The sequence below is a fragment of the Stegodyphus dumicola genome, chromosome 3 (assembly GCF_044657685.1).
Source record: "Stegodyphus dumicola isolate Sdum_Otavi_A_Nest chromosome 3, ASM4465768v1".
Taxonomy (NCBI): Eukaryota; Metazoa; Arthropoda; class Arachnida; order Araneae; family Eresidae; genus Stegodyphus; species Stegodyphus dumicola.
In genome coordinates this window covers 173,256,284-173,268,702 of record NC_140770.1, presented here as the reverse complement: position 1 = coordinate 173,268,702, position 12,419 = coordinate 173,256,284, and the positions used below count along the sequence as shown (strand labels likewise).

Below are 12,419 nucleotides of genomic sequence, written 5' to 3'. Positions count from 1 at the left end.
ACACGGATCTTGAAAAGGTGTTAGCGGTTAAATCCTGGAAACGTTCCGAAAATGTCCATCAGCTGAGAAGCTTCCTATATGGCTTTGCACCTGCTATAGGAGATTCGTGAAGGACTTTTCTTCCATCTTAAGACCCCCTTCGCAAGCTTACAGAGAGCAAGCAAAAGTTCTTGTCGACAAAAGAATGCAATGATGCATTTAAGAGCTTAAAGGAAGCTTTAATATCTGCTCCAATCCTGACGTATCTTCAGCTCGACAGACCATTTATTCTCAACACGGACGTGAGCAATGAAAGTGTCGGTGCTGTTTTGTCCTAAGAAATAGATGGCCAAAAACGTGTATTGTCTTACTGGAGCAAGTGCCTGTTTTAACCAGAGAGGAATTATAGTGTCACCAGGAAAGAGTTGCTCGCCATAGTCAAAGCCGTAGAACATTTCTATCATTATCTATATATATACGGCAAAAAATTCCTGCTCTGCACAGATCATGCATCATTGGCCAGGCTTTTAAATTTCAAGAATCCTGAAGGTCAAATAGCCAGATGGATACAGAGACTCCAGGAATGTGACACCACTGTCCGTCATCGGAAAGGATCATCACAATGCCAACGCCCTGTCTATAGGACCTTGCTCAGAAAGCTGCCAATATTGTTTCAGGGTCGAAGCGAAATACGAGCTGCTGAGTGTGGTCGCATGACGACTTACGACATTAACATCGGCTGATCGAGACCCGTGAAGTGATGATGAAGTCTAGAAATATCAGCAGTAAGACTGTGACATTAAACCCATAATTGATTTACTGGAGTCATCAAACAGAAAACCTATCTGGCAGGACATTTCTATCTATACAACAAAACAATACTGGGCACTCTGAAATTCACTTCACATTCGAAACGGCATGTTATACTGAAAATTCGAATCAGATGATTGGAAGATTTTCCGATGGCAACTGATACTTCCAAGATCCCGGATTCCTGATGTCCTTAAAGAACTACATAACAGCCCTACTTTGGAATCAAGGTCACTTTGGAATAATGAAGACCTTGCAGAGAGATCATGAGCGCTTTTATTGGAATAATGCAAAGGATGAGGTGCAAAAGTGGTGCCAATCTTGCGATGCCTGTGCAGGTTGGAAAGGACCAAGGAGACGCAGCCGAGGGAAGTTGCAATGTTACAACGTAGGTGCACCTTTTGAACATATCATCTTGGGACCTCTACCACGAACTGCTGATGGCAGCGAATGTCTCCCCTCTAGTAACTCTTTGTTATTGATTACTTCACCAAGTGGCCTGAAGCATATTCTATTCCTGATCAAGAGGCTGTCAGAGTAGCGTATCTGAGGTGATGATACAGCACTGGATTTCCAGGTTCGGTGGGCCTCTTCAGTTACATTCCAATCAGGGAAGGAATTTTACCTTGGCAGTAATCAAAGAACTCTGCAAACTTCCTGTACAGAATTCATTTTTCAGACCAGATTCATTTTTCATTATTTCAGACCTCCTGTACTGAATGGAAGATAACACCAGCAAGATGTAGCTGCGGGTGTGAAAAAAGGTAGAAGTCCGAAGGAGCGATATTGGGGCAGTATGTTGTGTGTGGCAAAAAGCTTCATTCAGGTCTGTACAGAGTCCAGCCAATGAATAAAGACACACATGGTCTTACATTATCTTAATTGAACATTGGCTTTCTGCACTGAAACGCAGTTCAACGTTTTTTCTTGATAGCAGCATTAACACGGACTGTCATCTCACTGTATACCTTTTTGTCGAGGGTTTTATCATTTTCCAGATACTCTTTATGGATAATATCATGGCAATCCCACCAGATACAAAGCATGATCTTTTTATTAGTCAAATTACGCTTTGGGATGCTGCTTACAGGCTCGCAAGGCACAGAGTAACTCTCTTTTCGATCTGTGTTGTTGAGGTAAATCCACGTTTCATCACAAGTGACGATCCGGTCCAGAATTTTGTCCTTGCGTTGATATTTGAGCAGATTGGTGCAGGCCTGAACATGTCTATCCTTAGCTGCTTTAGTCAGCTCATGTGGCACCCCGCGATTAAACTTGTATGTCAAATTTATGCGATGCATAGTGTGACTAATGGACATGGCACTAACGTTTAACTCCTTAGCAAGCTCTCGAGTGGTTGCATACTGATCTTCTTCCACAAGATTTTACAGGCAGGCCTTATCAACATCAGTAGGCCGACCAGACCACTGTGCTTTTTGAATGTCATAGTCCTTGCTTTTGAACTTTCGACACCAAGGCTTCACAGTGTCATATGATACAACATTAGTATGTGGATTTGATGAGTAAACGAAATCGAAACTGATCAGCCAGAGCATTTCATAAATGAAATAAATGTTTATTTTGGTCTTAAAAGATATAGTATATTTATTTTTACAATTTCCAGTCTTGTTTGCAACATGTTACTTATTTTTTACATAAAAATATAACAAACTTTTAAGAAATAAATCTTACGCAATGCTTATCAAGGAACACTCCAAGTAACAACGTTTTTTTGCTTGACTCGATGTTGCCGAACGGCGAATCTTAATAACTATTCAAAACATTACATCATGTTGCCACTTAGGAAATCTTAATAATTATATAGAAACATTAAATTATGTTCCACTACATTACTCCTCCTCCAATAACTATGTTACGATTTAAGAGATTCTGGTAGTGGAGTAATGCAGTGTAAGCTTACATTAGAATTAAAAATGCTAAATACAATAAATAAATACAATTACAATTAATCATATTCAATAATAGCGGTTAGGAAAAATATTCAACATTGTTACTAAAACGTAAAGGATGTTTTATGAGTCGTCCAGTTCGTGAGACTCGAGGTCGTTCATTATTGGTCTCAGATTTTAACAAAGTTTGAGTCTTGGGTTGGGTGTCAGAAGTTTCTGGTTCCAGCCTTTGCTCACCTGATATTAAACAATAGGCTGGCTTCAGCCTGTCAATCGAAATGTTTACTTCCTTACCTTTGATTTGTAACAAGAAGTCTTTTTCCATTCTTTTAAGTACTCTGAAAGATCTTTCATAACTAGGTTCTAATGGTTTCTTGACTCTATCAGTGTGTAGGAAAACATGAGTACACACATTCAGATCCTAATGGACAAAAACTTTAGGAATCATTTTTCGCTGTACCATAGAGGGCTTGAACAATTCCATTCGTTTTTGCAATTTATGCAAAAATGTTTGAGGTGTTGTAGAAACTGTCGGCTTATCAAAAAATTCTCCAGGAAGTTTGATTGTTTTCCCGTAAACCGTTTGTGCAATGGAATATCCAGAGTCTTCTTTTAAGGCTGCACTAAGACCTAGAAGAAATGAATGGATTCAGACCACTTAATGGAATTATGACATTTGATAGCAGCTTTCAAAGTTCGATGAAATCTCTCAATTTTGCCGTTACACTGTGGATGATAGGAAGCTGTGTGTTGAATTTTGACTCCACATATAATTTCAAGGTTTGAAATAGTTCAGAAGTAAACTGTGCTCCACGATCCGTAATAACTTGGTAAGGAACTCCAAAGCGAGTGATCCAATGTTCATAAAAAGCTCTGGCAATGGTTTCTGCTGTTATGTCATGCAAAGGAATGGCTTCCATCCAACCAGTATAGCGATCAATGCAATTCAAGCAGTATACAAAATTATCAGATGGTGATAAGAACCTATTAAGTCAATGTGAACTATAGTAAAACGTTCATCAGGCTGCTGATAAGTTCCTAATTCAGACTTTGTATGACGTGAAACCTTATTTTTTTGATAACCAATACAGGCACGACTCCATGTTTGTATATCCTTTTTGATATTTGGCCAAATAAATTTGGACCTCATTTCTTTAACGGTCGACTTGATTCCTGGATGAGCGAGGCCTTGGATTTGTTGAAATATATCCATTCTAAACTGCTTGGGTATAAATGGTCTAATATTTTTTATGTCTGTAATAATTCAAAGTAATCTTTTTTGTGTAATTCTTAAGCAAGTTTCTCTGTTTATAATGTTCCCCTTTTATACATCTTGGCATTTTCTTTAAAGTTTTGATAAAACATACATATTTTGCATTTCTTTCCTGATGTCTTTAAAAATTGTGCATAATACATAGTAATAAATTATGTGTATAACTCAAACAGAAATATACTTTTTGAATGTGCTACCTAGATAATAATTAAGAAAAGATATTATGTAAAGCAGCTTGAACTTTAACAAATAATATGTGTTGTAATCAATTTTTAAATTAAACAGGTTTTTTTTTAATGAATGGAAAAGAAAATTTATATATCTATATACATAGGTTGATTCAAAAAAAAAAGTTTACAAGCAGAAGCATTTGAAACGTAATAATTGTGGAGCGAATATTTTCACCCAGGGTGGTTGACAGATCGCGCTAGTTGTCCTACAGCAGTTCTACGAGTAAGTAGCGTTAGTACGCAGACACTTAAGAGCGACAATAATGGCACGACGTCTAGAAAAGTGGTCTCACATAGAGGTGCGAGTCGTAATTCGATTCTTATGGGCCAAGAATGTGGCCGCATCCGAAATTCACAGACAAATCGTTGAGGTATATGGGGACAAAGCAATTAGTAGACAACAGGTAGCGAAATAGTGTCATTCTTATCAAGCAGGCAGGGAGCATGTGGAAAACTGCAATATGAAAGCGAGCGGCCATCCAAGTTCTTCCAGGACGGATATCAACACGGCACGTGTTGAAGAAATCATCCAAAGGGATTGATGAGTACCCGTGTGTGAGATTGCCTCAGAGTTGGACCTGAGTTATGGTAACGTTCAGCGTATTGTAACCGATGAGTGATATTCCAAAGTTTGTGCCCACTGGATTCCACATGCGTTGTCCGCGGAGCATAAGGCCACTCGAATGATGTGCAGCCTCACATTTCTTCAGCGACACCGTTCAGACGGCCAACACTTCATTGATCGCATCATTACCGGTGATGAAACATGGCTTCATCACTTCACCCCCACATCCAAAAGGTGGAGTGGAAACACGCTGGATCACTGACGAAGAAGAAGTTTAAGGTCACACCCTCTGCCGGTAAAGTGATGGCAACCGTTTTCCGGGATACGACTGGTGTTATCCTAATCGAGTATTTGGAGCATGGCCATACCATTAAGGCCGATCGTTATTGTGCCACCTTAACGAAATTGCGTAAAGCCATCCGACACAAACGGCCTGGATTACTGAGCAAAGGCATCATTCTTCTGCATGACAATGCCAGGCCCCATACAGCTCGCCAGACTCGGGAATTGCTGCAAAGGTTCACATGGGAGGTCTGGAATCACCCCCCATACAGCCTCGCTTGGGCTCCAGGTGACTATTTCATTTTTCCGGCGTTGAAGCGATACTTATCCGGAACACGGTTCACCTCAGACGATGCAGTGAAAACAGTTGCCAAGAAATGGCTCAATGAGCAGGGCCCTGATTACTACCAAGACGAGATAAACAAGTTGGTCGAACGTTCTGACAAATGCGTAAACAATTTTGGCGACTATGTGGAAAAGTGAAGGCCAGATGTGTCTCTTGATTCCCATTTGTATCTTGTTTCTATTGTTAATAAATACTTTTTCATTTGCCTTGTAAACCTTTTTTTGGATCACCCTTCATATATTTTTTTTGTGACTTATCCTACCCGATCGACAGTAACATCAGATTAGGTCTCTGAGATCAAAGCAAAGCCCATAAAAGATAAGGGGTCAAGATTGCACCAAGCCTTGAGCATCATACAGGTCATGAATGGTTGAGCAATGTGTAATGTATGTAGTGCCAAGGCTTTGTGAGGTTCTGTGATGTTATATTATTTTATGTATGCTCATATATATATTTTATTTATGTATGATATCAGTATGACTTTGCTCATTTCCATCCCCAATTTGGAAGGAGACCACCCTGGGGTTCAGTTGTCACTCTTTCCTCTTCTTTTACCACCAACCTCTTAATGAGTAATGCTCACCAAGAGGTCTGTAATGCTCTCCACATATTTAGAGCGACCTATGCCACACAGATACTATACATTTACAAACATCCATACCTTCTCCAGGATTTGAACCCAGACCCTTTGGTATGATAGTCAGAGTCACTAGCCTCTATCCCAGTTGGGCAGCACATCGATGTGCAGGAAGACAGTTTACATCCATGTCTTCTGCGAGATTCGATTTCAGGCCCTTCAGTACAGCAGTCAGCATTGCTAACCAATATCCCAGTTGTGTGGCAAATTTATATATTTTAAGTGCTTATGACACTTTGTTGTTTTGCATATATTTATCTACTGCATATCATTGATTTTTTATCAGTCCTGGGCAGAATATATTAGACTGTACTATTTTTACGACTGGAAGACTTTGAGTTTAAAGTTAAGGATAACACACCTGTCTGTCAGTGGCATTATTAATAAAAAAGCAACAGTGAAGCTTGGTTTTCTGTATTTCAAAACTATGTAGTTTAAAATTAGTAATAAAATTAGTAATATTAAAGTTGTAGATCATAAAATATTATTTCTGATGATTTGATGCTTTGGTGTATAAAATATGTTTTATAGGTGTAAATAAGTACATAAAAATTATTTTTTATATACTTATTTACTTATAGGTGTAAATAAATAAATATATTTTTTATATACCTAAAAGTTATTTTTTAATATATGAAATCCTATATTTTTGTGTATTAGAGAGTGTCGTCTGTCCCAAAAGTTCCAATATGGCTAAACAAACTGTGCAACCAAATGTTTACCGATTTGCTTCTTCAAAAGAATGGTGTCGCAACATTTGTACTAGCTTTTCTCACTGAAGTCCATGGTATGTATGCTTTTAATATCCAAATGATGTATTTTTTATTTTTCATTTATGCATTTTAAGAATACTTGTTATCATTTACTATATTTTGGGGCACTTTCCAATTATCTGCATATCCAATGAAAAGCTATGAAAAATTATTGATGAGGCTATTGCACTGTGTTAGAGAAATGTTTATGTGGGAGGCTGTAATGCTCTTATAAAGTATTCATGGTCCAAAGCAAGTGTGGGTGTACACTTGCTTTGGACTTTGGTGTTTTCCCTTTTAGTTTTTTTCTTTTGTTGTTATTTCTCTTTAAAATTGGATTTTTTGAAATTTGCAATAGCACTTGTGATACAAAATGTTGATGTTTACACCAGAACAGCTAGATCAAGAGCATGGTGATTTAATGTCTGCTGTCAAATCTGTGTCCTCAAATTTCTTTGTAATCTTCAAACTGTTGTTTCATTGGGTGCACTTTCATGCTAAGAGGTTGCATGAAGCTTTGTAACAGTCTGCATAACACTCGTCATTCTTGCAATGAATTTTCTTAATCAAAACTGTCTGTTCTTCTGTGTAGCACTCCATATTGACTAAGATGCATCAAAATTGCAAAATGAACTGACACTGACAAAATGCCAGTGTTACCAGGTCAAATCAAAGATGATATTTTCTTAAATTGGAACATTTACCTATTGCAAGTATGTAAAATTTTTTTCTATTTTCTAAGAATGAAGTATTCTTTCTAACATATTAAATGTGGTGGTTTTGCTGGGATACCATGTACTACAGCAAATTGCTGCTGTTTTTAAATTATCATGTTATAAACTTTACATTTCTGAATACAGTAAAAACCTGACTATACAGAATTAAACTAAAAATCTCTAACTGAAATATTTTAAGACTTTTAGAAACTCTCTCCCACTTAAAAATTAAGCAAATGAGAAGCTGTAAGCAGTTACGAAGCATATGTGAGACACTGTCGTCCGACTATAAATTTTAATGCCAGTAATGGATAAGTGTGATGGCAGAACACATTCATAGGATCTTTGCTTTGATTTTATTATAAACTTGATTAATTCTTGATAAGCTGACTTATTTTTTGTAAAAAAGGATTATGAGACTATACTGCGCACCCAAGGTATTGTAAAGAAAGATATATAAGTTAACTGCTATTTATCTTTCTGCTTCATAACTTGAAAAAATGATTAAAATTTGGGACCTATCTTCAAAAGAATAGCAGTGGATGCTGACACCAAGAAAAGTATGTATTGGTGGGCACAATATGCGACTTTTTTAAAAATGACCAGTGACAATGAAAAAAAAAATATAAGTAATTTCTTATGTGCTCTACACGTAACTTATGTTTGTTAATTATCTATATGAATGAATAATGATCTGTCTGTTCTGTCAGAATGATTGGAAGCATCTCAGCCAGTTTTTATGGCCAGTGGGATTTTATAATTGGATAAGATGGTTTATTTTTAAATGTATAAGAAATGAAATGTTATTACTCTTTATGTCTGAAATGGATTTGTTTTCTAAAAATCTTACACAATTTAAAATGTAGGCTTTTGATATGTAAATTGGTAGCAAATACGATGACTGTTTTCACAATTTTCGGCCAAAAGTTTCTTCTTCTATTCATACAGCTTTTCTATCTTGAATGGTACTTTTATTTATGCTCAACTGTCTGGAATTTTTGTACATCCAGTATTCAGCTTTTGTGAACTTTTTGGATAGTTGTTTACCATATTTAAGACTATGCTGCGTTAAGTTATATAAATGTAGATTTATTATCGTAACAATGTCTTTAATGCAAACTGTTTTTCTAATTTTTGAAAATATGCTTTTAATGTAATGCATTGTCATAAATGTGAGAAGGGGTGCTTAAATTCCTTGAATGATTAAATTTTTCAGTGCTGCATTTCCTTTTCTGAAACTAAAACCGCTAGCAAATTTTTTATTTTTAAACCTAAGATGTTTACAATTTTTTTGGTACTGTTCTGTTAATTTGGTGCCATTTAGTGTCAAATATAAATGTTGGTGCAAAATCTAAGAGTAGATGGCAGCAATCTTAACATTAAAAGCATATTAAATCTTAAATGTAAAGCTTCATGAAAAGAATGGTGTTTTGTTAAATCTAAAATAAATAGCAAATAAATAAGTAAAGACAAATACAAAAACACAAAATAGATCTCGCTAGATTAAATTAATGTTACACAAGCAGTATAAATCTGCCAGTTTTATTTAAAATTTACAAAAACATAAGTTATTTTATGCAGTTGCATGAATTTGATGAGGTAGGAATGTAGTATTGTGTTGTGGTAGTTGGTAGTACTGTGTTGATGTTTTCTTTGCCATTTTTCACATTGCATACAGCATCAGGATCAATAGTTGGTGAGATGGTATAGTGGTTAGGGAAGCCTACTGCGGTTCCGAGAGGCCTGTGTTCGAATCCCAGAGAACACATGGATGTTTGTAATGTATAGTGTCCGTGCGGCATAGGGACACTCTAAATATACAGTGAGCCGAAACTCCTCTTGTGTGATTTGGTGGAAGGGGAGAGAGATGGAAGACCCCCAGATCACCCTGTGGAGTGTTATCCCTCAAATTTGGGGTGGAAAATAGAAGTCTAATTTCTCTTTGGAGTACGCTTTGGTAACCATTCTTCCATGTAATATGGACATAACAATAACAGCATCAGTATCAATAGCACTCGCTGTTCTAGGTGGTTAACTTGCAGTTGTTCATATCTGGCAGCTGCCAGTTCATTCAATTAGGCAACAGAAAGTCTAGACAAGAAAATTCATGGAGTTATTGTCATTCTTTATGCTTATTGGCAATAATCATTTCACAGTTATTCCTGACATGATGTAAACAGGTTATTACATTTGGCATTTTGGCACACATTTAGGAACTGACATTCCGGCAACAAAAATATACCATTCTTTTATCCTTGTATGCAGAAGTTTTATTTATTTTGTATTATATTTTTTTCCTCAACCAAACTGATATTCCTTTCTAACTCTTCTCTCTAAGTAAAAAATATCTATGAACTTCATTTATTTGCAGTGAAAGGTTAACTAATCTGGCATTCAGTTAACCAAAAAGCTCTAATAAATGGAATATTTTCAAGATTTTTTTTTTTTTTTCCCTGAAAATGTAAGCAAATAAAGAGATCATGTAACTCCATCATAAATCACAGGTATGGTTATGACTCAAATCAAACAAAAGCTTTTGCTAAACTATCCAATTTAGTGGCAATTTTTTTGTAGAAAACTGTGTATCTTCTATTTATCTGTTTTTCAATTGCATTTTGAAAAAATGATTAAATTTAAAAAATAAAAAATGATCAAATAATTAAATTTGGAAATTGCTGTTCAGTGGAACAGAGCATTTTCAAAATTACACGATTCTGTCATCAACAAAAGTGTGAATGATTAAAATTTGGGGATTGCTTTCAATAGAATGTAGTATTTTCAAAGTTACTGTATCCTGCCATCAAGGAAAATGTAACTTATGTGAAAATGGATAAACACTGGCTGTTCATCATGTAAAATTATGGCAAAGGATTTAAGTTTTTGTTAATGTTGCGAAATACCCGGCTGCAGTGAGATAGCTTCCCCACAAAGCAAAATTAGGTTGCCAAAAAGTGCCAATAAAAGGCAGGGTTTCAAGATTTGGTGCAAAATCGCACATTTGGCAATATTGGCAACAAAATTAGTCATATGCCATAGATGGAGCGAGAACATTCTAGAATGCATTCTTAGTGGTTTTCTTCATTAAATTTATTCCTTCAAAGATATGTGAAAGCTATATATACCCTGCCTGTATGTGGAGAAAGTAGTACAGTCAAATATCGAAAATCCGCTGACCTGAAATCCGCATTGCCTCTCAAAATATAAACATTCAATTTATAGGTTCCGGAAACCGCAACATTGAGTACGAAATATTGAAGAAAACATACTTACTGAATAATGACACCATAATTACTGCATAATAATGAGTCATAATGGAAATACCAAATTATTCACATAAGAAAAAGTTTAAAAAATTAGATAAAATAAATAAGTTTTTTTCCCTCTAATCTGCATTGAGGTAAAAAAGCAGACAATTCACTCAACTCTTCGTTCAAGTTTACGATTCACGTTGTTGTATTTTCTGAGCTTTGTTATTTCACGAGATTGTTTAATGCTGCCTTTTTTTTAATCCATATATTTTGTGGATAAATTAAGAATATTTTTAATTTCAGCCCTTTTTAATACAGTGACAGATAAGAAATGCATGCATGGTTTTACTGCTTGCAACATTGAAAAACGTAAACACGTTGCATTGACGGTAACGGAAAAAGTACAAATTCTGCAAAAGATGGAGGCAGGCTACTCCTCGATTTATAGCAGAATAGTATGGAATTGCGACACGATTTGTATGATACATGGAAAAGAAATTTTACAGCAACAATGATTCTAACTCCGGAATCCGAAACCGGAACTCTTTGCATGAGGCGAAATCGGCAAACCTCGATGCTGTGTACATATAATACAATGAATAATATAATCAATTTATATATGTAATAATAATTTAATGCATATAATAAATTATTGCAATAATGTGTATAATAATTTAATTAAATATATCTAATATGCCTTTTTTATTTTACACTTTTAGTCCAAATATTATGCTTTATCTTTTCTGTCCTGAAATCCGCACAACCTCTGGTCCCAAGCTTTGTGGATTTCTGGACTTCTACTGTAGCATCTTGAGTTCAGAGATTAGCTTAAGGAGTGATGAACCGAGTCATGAGCTGTACTTTAGTGCTTTGCCATGAAGCTGTCTTCACCATTATAGCCTGAAGGCTGTATTGCTGATTGTTTCAGCATGTTTGTCATAATTTTTTTATGAGTGTTAACATGCCTTTGGAACTGTCCTATGTAACAGTGCTTACAGGCAAATAAATTGTGTTTTAATTATTCACCAATTGTTATCATCAATTACTCCAAATCTACAAAGCTGTAGAACGCAATAATATGGTATGTCCATAATTTGTATATGTTTATTGGCTAACTAAATAAAGAATGATCTGTTCTTTCAAACTTTCTTCTGCCAAAATGACTGATATAAGATTTGTGATATCATCTTCGAAAAATTATACCAATTATTCAATAAGATTTTTATGATTGACTGAGTTTCATAACTGAATGTTTTACTTCAATGTTTATGCCTGAAATGCCAATTTTCTGTTGAAATATCATATAATTTAAATTTAGGAATTTGATATTCAAGTTGATAACAAGTAAAATGATTCTTTTTACAATTTTAGAAAGGAAATTTTTTCCTCCTATTATTTGATTATTCTACCATGAATTGCACTTTTAATGCTCAATAATCTGAAATTTTTGTGTATGAGTTTCCTGGATAGTCGAACTTTTACTGTATATATAGCTTCTATTCTGATATAAATGCTGATTTAATGTATTACACCCAGATAAATCTGTTGTCTGGATGTAATTCATTGAATTTCATTGTCAAAGAAAAGACTGTTGAAAATTCAGTTTTTAACTCCTCTTGCTCTTTTTTGATTTAAGTTGTTAGTTTTTTTCATAAATTTTTAGAAGGGCTG

General features: G+C 35.4%; 1 protein-coding gene across 3 annotated transcripts in view; it reads left to right on the top strand.

Annotated features, from left to right (window-relative positions):
* Nucleotides 1–12,419, top strand: part of Tango6 (transport and golgi organization 6) — a 139,077-nt gene that overhangs the window by 30,775 nt on the left and 95,883 nt on the right. For all 3 annotated transcript variants that reach the window (XR_004759362.2, XM_035367382.2, XM_035367383.2), the window contains exon 6: nt 6,693–6,819. Coding sequence is in view for 2 of the 3 variants with exons in the window: in XM_035367382.2 (XP_035223273.2) it covers nt 6,693–6,819 (127 nt within the window). In the remaining variant the exon portion in view is untranslated. The remainder of the gene's footprint in view (nt 1–6,692; nt 6,820–12,419) is intronic.